The following is a 19,098-nucleotide window of genomic DNA, read 5'->3' on the forward strand; positions in this document are numbered from 1 at the left end:
TAACACCATACACAAAAATAAGCTCAAAATGGATTAAAGACCTAAATGTAAGGCCAGAAACTATCAAACTCTTAGAGGAAAACATAGGCAGAACACTCTATGACATAAATCACAGCAAGATCCTTTCTGACCCACCTCCTAGAGTAATGGAAATAAAAACAAAAACAAACAAATGGGACCTAATGAAACCTCAAAGCTTTTGCACAGCAAAGGAAACCATAAACAAGACCAATAGACAGCCCTCAGAATGGGAGAAAATATTTGCAAATGAAGCAACCGACAAAGGATTAATCTCCAAAATTTACAAGCAGCTCATGCAGCTCAATAACAAAAAAACAAACAACCCAATCCAAAAATGGGCAGAAGACCTAAATAGACATTTCTCCAAAGAAGATATACAGACTGCCAACAAACACGTGAAAGAATGCTCAACATCATTAATCATTAGAGAAATGCAAATCAAAACTACAATGAGATATCATCTCACACCAGTCAGAATGGCCATCATCAAAAAATCTAGAAACAATAAATGCTGGAGAGGGTGTGGAGAAAAGGGACACACTCTTGCACTGCTGGTGGGAATGTGAATTGGTTCAGCCACTATGGAGAACAGTATGGAGGTTCCTTAAAAAGCTACAAATAGAACTACCATATGACCCAGCAATCCCACTACTGGGCATATACCCTGAGAAAACCAAAATTCAAAAAGAGTCATGTACCAAAATGTTCATTGCAGCTCTATTTACAATAGCCCGGAGATAGAAACAACCTAAGTGCCCATCATCGGATGAATGGAAGATGTGGCACATATATACAATGGAATATTACTCAGCCATAAAAAGAAACGAAATTGAGCTATTTGTAATGAGGTGGATAGACCTAGAATCTGTCATACAGAGTGAAGTAAGTCAGAAAGAAAAGACAAATACTGTATGCTAACACATATATATGGAATTTAAGAAAAAAAAATGTCATGAAGAACCTAAGGGTAAGGCAGGAATAAAGACGCAGACCTCCTAGAGAACGGACTTGAGGTTATGGGGAGGGGGAAGGGTGAGCTGTGACAGGGCGAGAGAGAGTCATGGACATATACACACCAACAAACGTAAGGTAGATAGCTAGTGGGAAGCAGCCGCATGGCACAGGGATATCGGCTCGGTGCTTTGTGACCGCCTGGAGGGGTGGGATAGGGAGGGTGGGAGGGAGGGAGACGCAAGATGGAAGAGGTATGGGAACATATGTATATGTATAACTGATTCACTTTGTTATAAAGCAGAAACTAACACACCATTGTAAACAAATTATACCCCAATAAAGATGTTAAAAAAAATTAAATTACTTTTAAAATTCTTAATTGGCTTTTGGGGCTGTAGATGAAATACACACACACACACACACACACACATCTATGTATAAAGACTTTTTAAAGGTAATGTTCAACAATGAACTGCTTTAGATAAAAGATTTAAAATGACACTAGGAAATATATATTTGTATATAAAAACCACCTATAGTTAAGGGGACATTTAGACCAAATCTAACATAAAACTCTGTGTCAATATTAGGTCGTCTGTCTGATACATCCATGAGAAGTAGGATTTATATTTTAAGATAATATTCACAGAAGAGTGGAGTAGACTGTAACATTAATGACCCCAAAGATTCAGGCTCCCCACCCATATCCATGCCCTTGTGAAGACCTGCCCTACACTGACTTTGGGCTTGGTCTTGGGATTTGCTTTGGTCAAAGGGAGTGTAATGCAGTAATACAGGCAGAGGCTTGTTAACAGGCTTGCACACTGGGTCCTGCCCTCTTGGAACGCCGCTGTAGACGCCTAACGGGGAAGCCCCATGCAGCCTCTTTGAGGAGAAGCGACCACAGGGAGTGGGCGGCCCACGGGGCCCGCTGGGCCCAGCCCCCAGTCGACTGATCAGCTGAGTGCAGCCACCAAGAAAACCCAGCAGGAGAGCCAGTGTCCAAGCCATAAAATGGTGAGAAATAAGTTGTTATTTTAGGCCACCAAGTTTTGGGGTGGTGCCATACCAAGGGCTGTTTAAAATCTAACTCCAAATTAGCTGGTTTGAAAGAAGGGGAAACTACATCACAGTTATCATACATTCTCCACGTTAGAACCACCTGTATTCTTGTCTGATTGAAAAATACATGGACTCTTTTCAAAGCCGGAAATGAAATGGTAAAATAATGTATGGTGAATGGTTTAGGACATAATAATGTTTTTTTAAAAAATCAAAGCTTATAAACCTTTAATAATATTGTGGTAAAACAATATATTATACGGTATATTCAAGTTAGTTAGAAAATATTTTTAAAGAGGGACCTGGAATTTTCCAGGAGGTAAGGATGATTTTGGAAATGTTGAGAGGACCTGGAAGTCAGTTTAAAAAGAGTCCACATAGGTTAAAAATGTGACAGGTTTGCTTCAAAAAGGAAATAAAAATTATGCTTAATTTAATAAAAGACTGTAAAAAGCCATGTGTCCATAATTATACTCAAAAGAAAAAAATTAGAACTTATTTTCCCTTCAAATACTTAGTACTTTATTCAAGTAAATCTTATTCAGAGAAGGAAAAATGTTGTTGTTGAAGTTTACATGTAGGGCTTTTTACAGGCTGGGTTAAACATACAAAAGATAAGAGAATCTTAGTGGCATGAGAAAGACAAGACTCTCTTCCCGTGAAGTATAAATAGGCTCATGAATCTTCCTGCCACCTCCTCAGCACCCACCCACTTACCGGACATTCATCTACTAAATTACTACCAAACATTAAGGAAGTGGGGCAAGGCATTCCTTTCATAGGTATGGGAGGACCTCCCACCTGACCCTGGGGCTTTAGGTTGTGGAAGAGGATATAAAATTCTGAAGCCAAGTGGATTTTACCTTTTAAATAGACTTTAACTTGAGGGAGTATTTTAAATTTAAATTTAACTACTGGATGGAGGTTTACCAGCTGTTTTGAGGTTGATTGCTTTTTGCGATTACTAAAGATGCTGGATAAAGGCCAAGGATTCACATACTGAGGCTTCCTTTACCTTGTACCCGGAAGGTGAGGGCTGCAAGAATTGTCAACCCAAACCCACATAATGCACTCCTGTTGAGCCTGTTTGCTCTGACCTTTCCCAGGGGATGAAATCAGAAAACAGTTCATTTACCACGCTTTTTAAAAAAATTTAAGTTTTTTGCTCTTTTCAAAGTTGTACATGATTTGAAGAGTTAACTAGTTTCAACAAGACTTCCCGTTCCCTCAAGGCAGCCACTTTCAATTTTTAGCTCATTCTTTGGTATTTACCTCCACCTGTCTAGATAACATGTTCATATTTCTACTTCTTGATATTTCGGTTAGCCATCATCTATTGAGTTCCCAATTGGAAGGTAAGGATTTAGCACACTCCTCTGCACTTCCACCGCACATGTACACTCTTAGTCCTTTTATCCTGATACAGTTATAATATATTTTGCTCAACCTGCCCAATCAGCAGGATGTCATTGATGTAATAGATTAATGTGAAGTTCTGAAGGATGTCCAGAAGGTCCAGATCTCTCCAGACTATTTTATGACAGAGGGCAGGAATGTTAACATAGCCTTGGGCTAAACTGTAAATGTACACTTCTGTCTGTTTCATGGGAATGCCAACTGTTTCTGATCTTATGATTGGAACAGAAAAGAATGCATTCACTAAATCAATGATGTGTACCAAATACCTGGGGCTGTATTAGTCTACCCTAGCAAATATGCCACATCTGAGCATAGCAGCTGCCACCAGGGCTACCAATTGGTTGAGCTGGCAAGAAGGGTGCTTGTTAAGCAAGGATTGCTTAGGGGAGAACTTGAGACCATAAGGTAGCAGCTAGCAACTGCTAGCAGATATTATTTTGAAAACATGTGGTGTCCTTGAGTTTCCTACAGTTCAGAAAATTCACGTTCTCTGTGATGCAGGAACATGTCTGAAACAACATACACAATGGCCACCTGGCTCCATTTTGGTTACTTGAATACTAGTTACTTCATTTTGCTTTTTAAATGATCTTAAATATGTCATCAGGAGCTTTACAAGTTTCTATTAAAATGAGCATTTGGGATGGATATTGATTCTAAAATGGGTAGATTAAGGAGCAGTTTTCTGGGTTTAGAATTCCTGGCTTGGCAAGGGTAGAGGTCATCAACGCCCTGCAGATTTTTTTAGGATAAATATCATTCTAGGTGATTGCTTAAAGTCTTGTGTATCTAAATACCATTTGGTGACTCAAATTATATCTCCTGATCTCAATTCTCTACTGACCTCCAAACTTTAAATCTATTGGCTCAGTATCTCTATTTGCATGTGAAATATGCATCTCAATCTTCACGTCTAAGAACAATGGCCCCTCCCACCAAGCCCATCATTACCTCAATGTAATGAGGACAAACCACTATCCAACTGCTTTGGTTAAAAAAAAAAAAAAAAAAAAAAATCCTTGTCTTTTTTTGTCTCTTTTTTCCCTATCAGCAGATCCTGTTGGCCTTACTTCAAAATACATCCTGAATCCTACCCGTTCTCAACATTTCCACTGCTACCACCTTATTCCAGGCCACCCTAATTTATTCCCTGGGCTGCTGGAATAGCCTCCTAGGAGATCTTACAGCTTGCACTTTTGAAGGTCAACAGTCTACCACCACAAGCAGCCGCTTTACAAATTACGCCACTCCCCAGCTCAAAACCATCAAATGACTCCCATCTCCTTACCCTGTTTAATCAGAGCCCCAACCATGTTACTAATCTCATTTCCCACAATCATCACACCTATACTCACTGTGGTCTAAGCACCCTGGCTCCTTGCTTCCTCCCAGAACACCAAACAGGTGAACCTTGAGGACTTCGGTAGCTTTTGCTCTTCTCCCTGTCTGGACCGTTCTTCCTGATTCCTCCAAGGCTGGCTGCACTTTCATTCAGCTCTCTACTCAAATGTCAAGACTACGTACCTAAAAGAGCATACTCCTTATTTCCTCTCCCTGTCACTCATGTCAAGCCGCTATGGAGCAGGGAATGCCTGGCACACACTAGGCACCTCAAAACACGCTTGGTTAAATGAATTTGGACTGAACTTATCGTGCTTCACTGCCACCTATGCTTTGTGAGGTCACCTCACCGAGGTAGGTATACAACAGACGGAAGCAGAAACCAGGTGAGGCCTGCCTCGCCGTTTTTGAGCCCGTTAGCAAGGGCTCATACAGGAACCCCTTGCAGCTCCCCCAGCCAGAGCTGGGCCAAGAATGCTCTTTCATTTCCTTGTCCGGTCGGGAAGGGGAAGGGGTAAACGCGAGAAAATGAGGCGTGGAGGGGCTGAGGAGGGAGCCTCAGCTCCGCAGCATTCGGTTGAGAGTTGACTGTTATCTATGGCGGTGCTTCTTTTTACTGGATGGCCTGGGGGCTGAGGCTGCGATTCGGTACAGAAAGCTCAAGCGCAGAGGAGCAAGCAAGGCAGTCTGCCATTTTCCGAAACTAACTCCCGGGTAACCCCGCCCGAGTGTGTACGCATGAAACGGGGGCGGGACTTATTGTGAAGGCCTCGCTCCGGAAACCGCACCCTCGCTGGCGTCCTACCTTCGAGGATTCACAAAACGCAGAGCGAGACTTAACAGTCGGCAGCGAAAGCGCGCACTCGAGCGCCAATGAGAGCGGAAAGAGGGGAAACGCGCCTGAGGAACACTCTGTATGTCCAACAATGATTGGCTGGAGCCGTCCTCTCTTCTTTTTGGTATTGGCTGGACTGCCTTTCAGGTGGGTTTTTTGTCTAGGTACTTCTGATTGGCTCCTTCTGGGCTGCGGGGGGCAGGATTGGGGATTGTTCATCACGGATTGGTGGATTTGAGCACCTGGCGGTAACTTCCCGAGCAAGAAGCCCGTCCCATCTCTCTGTCCCGTCTCCCGACCCGTACGCTACCTCCTCAACTCTCGCGCACGAATGGTTAAAAAAAAAAAAGGATGCGAGGCTCGAGCCCGCCAGCCAGGCCTCTAGCTTCTAGCGCGCGCCCTCAGCGAGGACCCGCGTGAGCTGCCCGTGACGCTGCCTGCGCTGTTTGAAATTGCAGAATCCGTTACCAGCTTGGGGCAACTACCGTTCCGGCTGGTTCCGGAGCCCGTGCGTGCCAGGAGGGCTAGTGGCGGTCGTGAGGTGGCTCTAGCCTTTCGCGTCTCTGCAGCCTGGAGACTAGAACCGGCACTTTCGTAGGACGCCACCTCCAATCGCAGCGCTGGCGCGGGCGGAGGCTAAAACACAAGGGTCCTGAGACTGAGGAAAACGCGCCAAGTTCCCGTCGGCGGTGGAGTGAGGAGGACCCCAGCGGTTCGGGTGCCGGGCGAGCGGAGCCGCTTCTGGCGCTCCTTGCCGTCCCGGGGCGGGGACGGGGGCGGGCGCGGTTGGGCGCCGCTTCGGGGATGTAGTCGGTGCCGGCGCCAGGCAGGACCGAGCGGCAGCCCGGGTTCCCGCTCTTGAGAGCGAATGGTCACTCCCCTGCGGGGAGGGCGATCCGGCCAGCTTTTCCGTGGGTCGTGGGCCCCCGCAGGCTCGGGGCAGGGGCTCACCTGTCGTACCCGCCCTCAGCCCGGTTAGACTCGTCGGCGTCACCGCCGCGGACCTCGCTCTGGGCCATGACCAGGTAAGGAGGGCCCGTGGAGGAGGGGCCGGTGTCTGGGCGCCGCGACAAGTTCGGCAGGAGTCCGAGGGGGCCGCGGGGAGGACCCCGGCTCCCTCGGTGCTGCGCCCCCGCCCAGCTGCCAGCCAAGCCGTCCGCGCAGCGGGCGGCGCCCCCTCCCGCCGCCGCTGGGGACTCAAGGCAGGTGCGGGCTGGGAGTAAATAGGCCAACTCCGAGATCTGTGGTTCTGCTTAAAGACGCCGCCCGCCCGGCCGGTGCCGCGTTTGACGGGCACGGGCATCATCACCGTCCCGTCATCTTCTCACTTTCTTTTTCGTTCCTAGAGTTTGCGGGATAAGGAGAAGAAATGTTTGCGCTCACGTTGTTCTGTGTCGGTGATTGCTAAATTTTACCGAGCAGTTTAACTTACTTTTTCTACAAGTATTTAGAACGGCACGTGTCTTAAACCTTTGTCGAGGATATTATTCTTGTTTTACATTTTTCGTGAAGTTGGGATTGAGTCGTCCCATCTTACAGAGGAAAAAACTTGAAACTAATGAGACTTAGTGTTCACACTGTCATTTGTCAAGAACATTTAATGTTCTATTGTTTTTTCTGCGAAACTTGATTTAGAGTTACGGGAGAAACATTTTTGATGTAACAACCCCCAATGATAAGGACAGCCAGGAGCAAGAAATGGTATAGCAGAAGATACGGCACCTGGTAAAATGTTATATTCTAGGTAATGTTAATGTTTAATCATTGCTTTGAGGAGCCCGGAGGGGTGGTTTATTGATTAGGATTGATAATGTTATTTCAGCTGCTTGGTCATTGTTTTTTTTTATATATTTATTTAAGTCTGGTTACTCTGTTAGAGAATCCAGTTTCCATCATTTATTAGAATTGGCTCCCAAGGAAAAACCTTTTACAAAAATCGCTAATGCCTAGAGATCCCTGACACTTCAGTGCAGGCTGGTTTATCATTCGTGATAGCATTTCATCAGTAGCATTAGTGGCCAGGAGAGTAAATTGAGTTGGAGGGGGGATGGGGAAATTGGTCGGCTTTCTAGTTATTCCTGAGTTGTCTCAAAAAGGTGGTTTCACTGCCGTGTCTGTCAGTGTTGTGAATTCCCAGTTCAGAGGCAGCCAGGTTTTCGCTTATGCTTAAGGATGAAATTTAGTTCGTCCTGTTAGTCTCTACCTATATTCTATTTTAAAGTCATTGCTGAGTTTTTGGACTCTTAGGTGATTTTCTGGTAATACTCGAGTCAGATAGTAATATCTTCCTAATGAAAAATAGGACTAAAGTGTAAAATAACTACCACAGATAGAGCCATTTTTTTTTTTAGTCCAAAAGTTTTATTTTAAAACAGGGAAGAAAGTTTGCACAAGGCAAACTTTTCTTCTTTCCTACTTAAAGCAGTATCTTAAAAAATTCTATAGTTAAAAGAAGTTTGGAAAGTCAGTATATTTTGGTTTCTAGTGCATAAGAATTTGATATACACGAAGTGCAGCAATTTTTTACACCATTATCCCAACTTTGCGTATAGCTTATTACTTTTCACACAAGTTTTTAGGTGTAAACTTAACACTAGATCTAGGCCTTTCCTTGTATGCAGATTATACTTTAAATAGACTTTATTTTGTATAACTAGAAAAGACATTGGAAGGAGAACTCAGTCACTTCTAGCACTCCTTGGATTTCCCATTCATCCCTCTGTTTCCCACCTTGTACTTCAGAATTAGAGATGATAGTTGCTCAGTGTTTCCTGAATGAACTAATAATAAAGTTTTTACCCCTTGATACTACTTTACCATTACTACTACTACTACCAGTAAAATGGGGTCTACTACTAAAATGGGGTATTTTGTGATGTGACCCTTAATCTAATAGCAGGCTAGTAAAAGTTCAGTGTCTTTTTTTTTTGTTGTTTGAGAAAGTTAAGGACAAATGGCAACTCCTTCATATAAGCAATAAAACATTGACTGCCTGTTATTGGCAGGCATTAGATTTTCAAATACAAAGTTCTAATTAATACCATTCCTTGGTAAATTTGTTTTCAGAAATGATGATTTTATTGCCTACAGCCGATAACTGAAAACTAATAATCTTTTCTCTGATTAACAGATATGATTGGTGATTACAAGGTCCCTGTATAAATTAATTCTTGTCAACTCCTTGGGATTTGAAGAGAAAATGCCCGGTGTCATACCTAGTGAAAGTAATGGGCTTTCAAGAGGTAGTCCATCAAAAAAAAACAGACTTTCCTTGAAGTTTTTTCAGAAAAAGGAAACCAAGAGAGCCTTGGATTTCACAGACTCTCAAGAAAATGAAGAAAAAACTTCTGAATATAGAGGATCTGAAATGTATGTTATTTTCAGTATATTTCTGTACTTTTTAAGATTCCGCATCAGTGAAAAAGCAGTGAACTTGGATTGATATCTGCAGTCATTCTGACCTGATAGTCCATAGCGGGAGATAAAAAAGCACACATTAGGGAGACAAGTCTAGCAGTGTGTAATAGTAGAAACAGGATAAAACTGGTGGTTCCCCACAGGGATCACATCACAGTTCACATTATAACTCATTTAAATTGTGCTCAGCCGATTAGGCTAACTTCGAGAAATACTAATTGACTAAAATTATTTTTCAATTTAAATTTGATTTTAGTGCAACACACTTTATGTAAGGGTAAAGAAATTCATGGGGGACAGTTACCTGACATAAACTTTGTCTTTGTAGTCATACCTAGTATATGAATTCTCAAACCTGTTGGTGTACAATTGCAAATTATTATTTAAAATAAACTTAAAAATAAGAAATGCTTTTGATACAAATAAATCCTTCAGTGACTGAAAAGAAATCAGAACAAAATGGAATGCTTTACTCCACCAATAGTTGCTCTAGTTGGAGTCTATACTTGCTCCGTATTCAGCACATAGGCACTCTGCTATATGACTAATGTAGATTTGCTCCCCTGTATAATTTCCTAATATTTACTAATAATCAGTTTAGGAGATTGTGTGAGAACCTTTTGCTTACCAGCATTCGTGCCTATAAATACCTTGAGGTATTAGAGTTATAGCTAGCAGCTGTAAAATAAATAAAAATGCTGTGAGGACTGTTTGTTAAACTGAGGTAAAAGAGTTATAAACTTGAACAATTCATGTTTAAGTGAGGAGCAGCTGTATAAGTATCTTCATAGACTCTGTTTCCTCTTAATCTTTTGTGAACAGAATCTGACTTAGATAGTGCAGCCTCTCCCAAATATTGTCATATTCAGGTTATTCCCAGGTTTCTATTCAGAGTTAAACTACTTGATTAAAATGTCCTGTTGGCTTAACAAATCATAGTACCAATTCTGCAACTTTCTGCTCTGTAAAATGGGATTAACAGTCCTTTAATGGAATTGTTTTGAAGCTTGTTGAGTGTAATATTTTTAAAGTGCTTGTAAAACTTTTATTCTGGGTGTATAGCAGTTTTTGCACCTGTACAGATTAATTGTCTTAAAATGCCATCTGAATAAAATCCATATACTTTTCGGATCATACAACTTTTGGGAAAAGACTAAATCTAGGGAAGTAGTATTTCCACTTGAATTCTACTTCCTTATCCCTTTCTCTTTTTTGTACTTAATAGTGATCAAGTTGTTCCTGCAGCACAGTCCTCACCTGTCAACTGTGAGAAGAGAGAAAACTTGTTACCGTTTGTGGGACTGAATAATCTCGGCAATACTTGTTATCTTAATAGTATACTTCAGGTAAGTTGACAATTTTTCTATATAATAAAACTTTAGTAGGCAAAGAATGATGTAACACTTAATATTTTCTGAGAATTCAGGTTATTGGAGGATTTCAGTTGTCCATAATACTGTCTTTGTCTTTGTAAATAAACCAGAATGGAGTAAAATAATCATGATTCTAAATTGCACATTACAAATTTCCGTTGAGATAAGAGAAAATGATATATTAAATAAAATTGGGATAGCAAAATTGAGTAGATGTTGATTAAATTGAAGATACCAAACTTTAAGTTTTTCTGTCCGATTCCTGATTCTACGGTGATATGTATTGTAACCCTTGGAACTATATCTGTTTTGTGTTGTATCTGATCAGGCTCAGTGCTTTGTTGCACTGAGGGAAGATAGCAGGCTACTGTAATGAAATAGAGAACAATTTTTGACACACATCTTAATCTCAGAATTTTAAGTAATGCACATATGAATATACTCTACAAAAAGCATGATAGTGTTTTAATGATTTTAGGTATATTGTTTGTTCAGTAAATACTTAAGACAATCTCACTTTATAGGTATTATATTTTTGTCCTGGTTTTAAATCTGGAGTGAAGCACTTATTTAATATTATTTCAAGGAAGAAAGAAGCCCTAAAAGATGAAGCCAGTCCAAAAGATAAGGTAAAAAATAAAATTAATGGAAATTCACTTGCTTAGAAATGAAAAAGTAATAAATACAGAGAGGATTTGGGAGAATGACAAAGATTATTTCTCTTAACAAATTACATCTGAGAATTAAATTTTTCATTGGCAATTATTTTTCATTCTTGTGGGGTAAGTAGCTAACTTGATTACCCCCTTTTATAGTGTTTTCTCCAGTCCTCTAATTTACTGTTTACCAGTAAACATTGTCACACACACCACTGTCACAACATATCGTACCCTTTTACCCCGTTATTTATCTGCTGTTTTCAAGTTGACTCACTTTTACTATTTAAATAAATTTAAAGAAACCTTTGACTTACGTAATTAGAAAACCATTATAACCCACATAATAGAAAGTAACCAAAAATATGCTTAAAATTTTTTTAAGTTTATTTTGTATACCTCCAGAAAATTAGTGTTAGAAATTAGATTTAGAAAAGCTAGTGTTGTCTAGTGAGAAAAAGAAGGGGGAAGGTACTTAATTTGTTCAAAAATTAAAATGTTCATGTGTTTCTTGACAGGGAAGTTGCAAAGAAGATTCTTCAGCAAGTTATGAACTAATATGCAGCTTACAGTCCTTGATCATTTCAGTCGAACAGCTTCAGGCTAGTTTTCTCTTAAATCCAGAGAAATATACTGATGAACTTGCTACTCAGCCAAGGCGACTACTTAACACACTCAGGTATAGTCTATTATATAATTTTAGGATTCCAGTTTAGCTCATTCTCTCTTTGGAGGAGAGTGACATGTGAACAAATGGGGGGAATAAAGGCCAAGGAAAATAGACACTACAGATCTACAGTGCTTAATATCCCAGAGGCTCCAAAGACTGGAAATTTTTTCTCACAGTTGGTACTAAATTCATTAAATCTGAATTTGTGTGAGGCTGTTTATAGTCTTTATTCATATTTATCTGCAATGTGAATATTCATACTCTTTTCTGTAGAAGTAGTAATGTGTGTAATTATGGGATACTGCCCCTAATATGTTGGTGATACATATTTTACCTATGTGCCAGATTCTTTTTTAATCTGAAAATTCCTGAATTACCAAACACATTTGGTCCTAAGGATTTCAGATAGGAATTATAGGTCTATATTCAAAATACGTTATATAAAAGAACTGTAAATTCCAAGTATTCTATTTTTGTTGTATGTACTTAGAAGAGACATGTTAACTGGATTAGATTTCTTTGTAGTATTATCTTAAAAAATGAAACTTTATCCTATATACAGAATAGACTTATCCAAAATACTACAGGGTTTAAGTCTTTAAAAAATTATTTAATCGTTTAGGTTAGGAATAGACCTAGATGTAACACATTGCCATACATTTGTTAAGAGGCAGTGTAGCGTGGTGTCTAGGAGCAGGTTTGAATCCTGACTTCTGCATCTCTGTGACCTTGAGCAAGTTATCTGTAAATAGTGGTGATATGGTACTTACCTCATAAGGTTATTGTGAGAATTATACAAATAATATAAAAAGTATTTTGAGGGAATTCCCTGGTAGTCCAGTGGTTAAGACTCTGTGCTTTCACTGTTGAGGGCTGGGCTTCGATCCCTGGTCGGAGAAGTAAGATCCCACATGCCATGTGGCAAGGCCAAAAAAAAATTATATATATATGGCATTTTGCATAAAGCATGGTACACACTAAATACTGTATACGTATTAGCTATTAACAATAATATTTATAAGATCAGAGTATTTATGATAATGAAAATCAGGTTAAGTTTGTTTTTAGTTACACGTTTAGGTAAGGAGTTTCAAATTAGTAGCTGAATTAAATGTTTTTGGACTTTCAAATAATTTATGATATCCCCATAAATGAATTCATTTCTGTATGGAGAGGTGGTTTTTGTTTTGGTATTATATCTTCAAAACTGGAATAGATGAAATGGAAATTTTTATTTATAGGGAACTCAACCCTATGTATGAAGGATATCTACAGCATGATGCACAGGAAGTATTACAGTGTATTTTGGGAAACATTCAAGAAACATGCCAACTCCTAAAAAAAGAAGTAAAAAATGTGGCAGAGTTATCTACTAAGGTAGAAGAAAAACATCAGAAAGAGGAAATGAGTGGTGGTAACAGCATGGAGATGGACAGTATGAGGCATTGTGAAGACTATAAAGAAAAATTGCCAAAAGTAAATGGGAAAAGAAAAAGTGACACTGAATTTGGTAACATGAAGAAAAAAGTTAAAGTCTCTAAGGAACACCAGTCTTTGGAAGAAAACCAGAGACAAACCAGATCAAAAAGAAAAGCTACAGTTGATTCATTAGATATTCCTGCTAAAATAATCCCCAAGTACATTTCTGAAAATGAGAGTGCAAGACCCTCACAAAAGAAATCAAGAGTTAAAATAAACTGGTTAAAGTCTGCAGCTAAGCAACCCAGCATTATTTCTAAATTCTGTAGTCTGGGTAAAATAACAACAAACCAAGAATCCAAAGGACAATGTAAAGAAAATGAATATGATCTTGAAGAGGACTTGGGGAAGTATGAGAATGATAATACAGCTAATGGTTGTGGACTTGAATCTCCAGGGAATAATGTTATGCCTGCTAATGAAGTTAAGCCCATAAACAAAGGTCAGTATAATTTATTCTTGGACATTGATAGGTAGGATTAACAGCTGCAGAATTGAATTTTCTCTTCTTAGATCCATATACAGTATACTGTCTGGCTAAAGTTTTAAGAGAAATTTAACACAATGTGAACTGGCGTTTCAAGCACTACACTTACATGTATTTTTTGTGTGTATAAATCTCACTAATTTTAAGGTAATAGTAATTTATGTTTATAAACTAGGAGAGTTCATCTTAATGGCAAGAGAATATTTTACCCCTTTATATATACAGTATTTGACATAAACTCATGAAAAATTGCATTTGCTAAATAGTTATACCATACTGGATTTCTGCTTAGGTTCACACAGATCTCAGGGAAAATTTGTAGAACTTACATGACTAAATTTCATCCTTTGGGGTATCTTTAGGAAGGGAGTTAAGAAGACACACATGTGTTGAAACTATCTTTTTTTAAGAGATAACAGTAATTAATATTCAAAATTATCTTTACTGGGAGTTTATATTTCATGAATAAGTCACCTCTTAATGCCAATAAACAAGTTTGAGATATGAAAATCAGCCTTTTAGCCATGATATACTTTAAATGGCATAATGGTTATTTGGGCTGTACTGAAAAATTCGTCTGTATAGATTTGTGTTTTCCTTTTTTTGTTTTAGGTGCAGAGCAAATTGGTTTTGAGCTAGTGGAGAAATTATTTCAAGGTCAGCTGGTATTAAGGACTCGTTGCTTAGAATGTGAAAGTTTAACAGAAAGAAGAGAAGATTTTCAAGACATCAGTGTACCAGTGCAAGAAGATGAGCTTTCCAAAGTAGAGGAGAGTTCTGAAAGTAAGCAAAATTGGAGGCTTGCATGGACTATGGAATAATTAGAGTTTTCCTCAACAAAACAGAGTCTAATAAGTAGCTTGTATAGTTATTAAGAAAAAACTTTTATGTCTTTGGTATAATAAAATCTTTCTGCCTGTATAGCTACACTTGTCAATAGTTATTAGCATTTGGAAAATTCTGGCATCGTTATTTTTTTACTTTTAATTTTTTTTGCGGTACGTGGGCCTCTCACTGTTGTGGCCACTCCCTTTGCGGAGCACAGGCTCCGGACACGCAGGCTCAGCGGCCATGGCTCACAGGCCCAGCCGCTCCGCGGCATGTGGGATCCTCCTGGACTGGAGCACGAACCCATGTCCCCTGCATCGGCAGGCGGACTCTGAACCACTGCGCCACCAGGGAAGCCCTGGCATCTTTATTTTGATGTGTAGAGTATGTTATAATGGGAAAATGAAATGCTTTACCAAGTTAATTTTTGGGTACCTGAATCTCAGAGCTACTGAGGATATTTTTGTTAACACCATATTTGAGCCAGTGTTTTTTCTTGTATGAACCACAAAAAGTGTAATAATGCCATGGGAAGTGATCATGAGACTGGTTTACTTGTTCAGATAATGTAAATTGACTATTAAATATAAAGTCTTTCTCACATGGAGTCAGAGGGTAGGGCTTATATTGATTTTGCTGTCCGTGACCTCAATATTTTTTGGCTGACCAGATATAAATATTTAGAGGTATGTGCACTGTCGATGAACTTACAAGTTTGTGAAACTAAAAAAAAGAAATCTCTTTAGTTATTATTTGGGGAGGATTAGTCAATTAAAATTGTATGCTAATTCTGAACATAAAAATTTGTGGCTTAAGTTTTTAATTTCTGAGAGATTTTTCATTTGTGAGTGACAGGATTCTCTTGTGTAGTTTCTCCAGAGCCAAAAACAGAAATGAAGACCCTGAGATGGGCAATTTCACAGTTTGCTTCAGTGGAGAGGATTGTAGGAGAAGATAAATATTTCTGTGAAAATTGCCATCATTATACTGAAGCTGAACGAAGTCTTTTGTTTGACAAAATGCCTGAAGTTATAACTATTCATTTGAAGTGCTTTGCTGCTAGTGGCTTGGAGTGAGTATTCTAAAGTTTTGTTCAAAATGCTACGATAGTAAGGAAACAGTACAATAGTGTAATAGAAACTACTGAAATGAAGTAATTTACAAATATTGCCTTAGAAAAGTTTATTGTTTTCTTAAGTTTCCCTGTAAAAACGCATCAAGTTTAAATCCTTCTGGTATGAATGCATATGATTTGTTCACACATTTTTCATTTTCATTCCTTATTTGATTATTTTAATTAATTGATTAAAGCAGGGAACAAATTTCATACATACATCAACATTTTTTTGAGGTGAGCAAAAAAGCAAAATTATTTTAGTTTTAAGGTAAGTAAGCCAGGAAATAAAACTAGTCTGAACAATTTGAGAGATTCTTCTGTAGTTGAAAATTTAAATATCTGAAAGCAATAATAAATATTAAAATGCCAGTTACATTTTAGATAGTCTGACTTTTTCTGACATGTATACATGTCATTGTAGATTTTATTCCTTTCTATATTAATCAGTTGTTTGAAATTACCACGAGAGCTTACCAGTAGCTCTCCACACATTTTCTTATGCCAGAAGATGACAGGGTCCTTTCTTTCAATGGCTTTTTCCTTTGCTACAGTACAATTTTATTTTTTGTCCCCAAATCTTGGTTGTAGAGACAGACTTCACATTAAAATGACTTACTAAGTATAAAGGAAAAGGATTTTGAAGATCAGTGTTTTTTTTTTAATGCCATTTATTTTCTTATTGCACAAAATTAGGAAAATAAAGAAAATTAAGGGGGGAAGTGCCATATATCCTTCACAGAAGCACCTGAATATTAGTACTTATTTCAGTATTCTTTGTGTAAGTATTATACAAAATTGGGGTCTTGTTTTTTACTTTATGTTTTATTCATATGAGCAGTAAATATTAAGGGTTCATTCAGACTTACTTGGTTTCACATTGGGGGTAAAACTGAATATATATGAAGTGGAATCCCAGAAAACCTTTTTTTTCCCCCCTTCCAAAGGTTTGATTGTTATGGTGGTGGACTTTCCAAGATCAACACTCCTTTACTGACACCTCTTAAACTGTCACTAGAAGAATGGAGCACAAAGCCAACCAACGACAGCTATGGATTATTTGCAGTTGTGATGCATAGTGGCATTACAATTAGTAGTGGGCATTATACTGCTTCTGTTAAAGTCACTGACCTTAACAGTTTAGAACTAGATAAGGAAAATTTTGTGATCGACCAAATGTGTGATATAGGTAAGCCAGAACCATTGAATGAGGAGGAAGCAAGGGGTGTGGTCGAAAACTATGACGATGAAGAAGTGTCGATTAGAGTCAGTGGAAATACCCAGCCAAGTAAAGTTTTGAACAAAAAAAATGTAGAAGCTATTGGACTTCTTGGAGGACAAAAGAGTAAAGCAGATTATGAGTTATACAACAAAGCATCTAATCCTGATAAAGTTGCCAGTACAGCATTTGCTGAAAATAGAAATTCTGAGACTAACAATACTAATGGGACCCATGAATCTGATAGAAACAAGGAATCCAATGACCAGACAGGCATTAACATGAGTGGTTTTGAAAACAAAATTTCATATGTAGTGCAAAGCTTAAAGGAGTATGAGGGGAAGTGGTTGCTTTTTGATGATTCTGAAGTGAAAGTTACTGAAGAGAAGGACTTTTTAAATTCTCTTTCCCCTTCTACATCTCCTACATCTACTCCTTACTTGCTATTTTATAAGAAATTATAGAGTGAGTGTATTTTCCTTGTGTATATATTAAACAGACCTGGACAAACATTGGTAAATTGATTGATTACATCAAAAAGTCTTTAGCTTATCTTTTGAAGCTACTGGATATTATTGGTTTCTCTGGGTTTTTATATAAATAGTAAAAATTTGAGTTATTGAAATCCATGTTAATTTTTAGAATTCATTTTCCTTAGTGGAGACTAGTGATTGATGCATTAGCTTCTGGGAACAAACTTGTATAGGTTCTTAACTGAATTATTCAAAATGGAAGCATTTAAACACTTTGAATTTACACCTATCTTTTGTGTTTGCTTTTTCAAATAAAGTGCTTGTATTTGTATCTCCATATTTTGGAGTACTTATCTACATGATGTTTATAGGTTCTGTGGTTTTTCAGCTAAGAAGCAGAATCTCATTTCAGTACATTTAGTTTTGTAAGTCATAAAGCCAGATCTTGGATGGGCTGTATTAGAGGCACGTGTATGTATTCACAATAGTGCACATTTTGTGCCTTCAATCACTTTGAAAAGCGTCTCAGAAAACCTGAAGAGTCAGTCCTCTTCTATCTTCACAAGAATTTTATATGTATTTATGAAAATGATTCTGTACCCTAGTAAATCTTTTTCAGTGTGGACTAATTTGTATCTCTTCATAGTCATACTCTGCACGATCTGTATATAATGCATCGAACTTAGAGGTGTGACCTTAAATTTAACTTTTTTAAAAAAACCAGGAGGTCAATAAAATTTAAACTGCTTAACAACTGTGTATACAAATGCTTGAGGATTTTTTTACTTGCATATTTTTTACCATAAATATAGCTGGATTCTCTTTTAAAAAAGTGTGTGTATATACACATACTATACACACATATATATACATAGAAGAGAATAAACATGCATAATTACCTTTAATAATACTTTCTGACATTTGGAGGTGAAGAAATTGTATTTCAAATAGGAGAAATTGTGCTTAGTCCATCTAAATTGTCATACCTAGATACCCTTTAGACATATAACTATGGAATCCAAAACTGGAGAACTTAAGGTGAGGCTTTGGGCACACAAAAAACTTGGTCATATTTTCACTTTAAATATATTAAATTGGTAAATGATCGATTATGACTTGTTAAAGGACATTCTTGATATTAAGAATATGAAATATAATTCCAAAGAATAGATAACTCTTGGAATAACACTGTTATACACTACTTCAACAAATAAGAAAGAGTACCTGTCAACTAATAAACTACACAGTTAATGTCTTACACATTCTTTCACAAGATGGTGTGATGTAAAAAGTCACAGTCCTTGCCACTTTCTATGTTCAGGATCACTAATGGAACTTTTAAAAAGGAACAGCCCTGAACACTAACCATAAGCAGCTGAGGGAGTAGGAGTCACTAACAAAACTTTTAAAATGAAACAGCCTTGAACACTACTCATAAGCTTCTGATGGAGAAGTTCTAGGATAGAACTAGGGCTTCTGTAACACTCAAGAGACAGCCCAGAACTATACTAGTTAAGAACTAGTGTAGATTTCTGATATGAGAAAGTTTGTTTTAAGAAAATTGAAGAACACGGTAAGTTAGGAAGGAAATGTTCAGTTACACCAGTGTTTTAAGAGAGGAATCCTCTTCTGATTTCACGTCAGACAATTAGTCTGATAATTAAATCGTAATTATATAAAAAAGTTCTTGATATTGTCCCTGAGATAGGTGACAATCCAAACTCTTACACAGGTGTAACTTTATGAGAAA

General features: G+C 38.2%; 1 protein-coding gene and 1 long non-coding RNA gene across 5 annotated transcripts in view; one reads left to right on the forward strand and one right to left on the reverse strand.

The window, feature by feature from the left end:
- Positions 1–5,954, reverse strand: part of LOC137218811 (uncharacterized) — a 32,425-nt gene extending 26,471 nt beyond the window's left edge. Inside the window, exon 1 of the long non-coding RNA XR_010940862.1 lies at positions 5,603–5,954. This is a non-coding gene — a long non-coding RNA (uncharacterized lncRNA). The remainder of the gene's footprint in view (positions 1–5,602) is intronic.
- Positions 5,955–6,122: 168 nt separating this feature from the next.
- USP1 (ubiquitin specific peptidase 1) lies at positions 6,123–18,103 on the forward strand. Of its 4 annotated transcripts, XM_067726382.1 has the most exons (11): positions 6,123–6,657; positions 7,268–7,376; positions 8,763–9,001; positions 10,275–10,395; positions 10,947–11,051; positions 11,597–11,757; positions 12,990–13,669; positions 14,327–14,497; positions 15,413–15,614; positions 16,353–16,437; positions 16,604–16,742. In XM_067726382.1, exons 3-11 carry the CDS (start codon positions 8,832–8,834, stop codon positions 16,607–16,609), a joined length of 1,701 nt encoding a protein of 566 aa, XP_067582483.1. In that variant the 5' UTR covers positions 6,123–6,657; positions 7,268–7,376; positions 8,763–8,831; the 3' UTR covers positions 16,610–16,742. The 4 variants fall into 4 exon arrangements, with proteins under 4 accessions (XP_067582483.1, XP_067582482.1, XP_067582480.1 ...); XM_067726381.1 differs by lacking the exon at positions 16,353–16,437 and having other exon boundaries at positions 6,132–6,657; positions 8,763–8,979; positions 10,268–10,395; positions 16,604–18,103; XM_067726379.1 differs by lacking the exon at positions 16,353–16,437 and having other exon boundaries at positions 6,133–6,657; positions 16,604–18,103.
- The last annotated feature ends 995 nt before the right edge of the window (positions 18,104–19,098 follow it).

This window comes from Pseudorca crassidens, chromosome 2 (genome assembly GCF_039906515.1).
Source record: "Pseudorca crassidens isolate mPseCra1 chromosome 2, mPseCra1.hap1, whole genome shotgun sequence".
In the NCBI taxonomy this organism is placed as follows: Eukaryota; Metazoa; Chordata; class Mammalia; order Artiodactyla; family Delphinidae; genus Pseudorca; species Pseudorca crassidens.

Excerpts from the sequence above, each read along its gene's own strand:
- USP1 (XM_067726379.1), top strand. The coding sequence starts at position 8,832 with ATGCCCGGTGTCATACCTAGTGAAAGTAATGGGCTTTCAAGAGGTAGT. Across the intron at positions 13,670-14,326 it reads AGTTAAGCCCATAAACAAAG|GTGCAGAGCAAATTGGTTTT; the intron begins GTCAGTATAATT and ends TTTTTGTTTTAG. Across the intron at positions 14,498-15,412 it reads AGTAGAGGAGAGTTCTGAAA|TTTCTCCAGAGCCAAAAACA; the intron begins GTAAGCAAAATT and ends TCTCTTGTGTAG.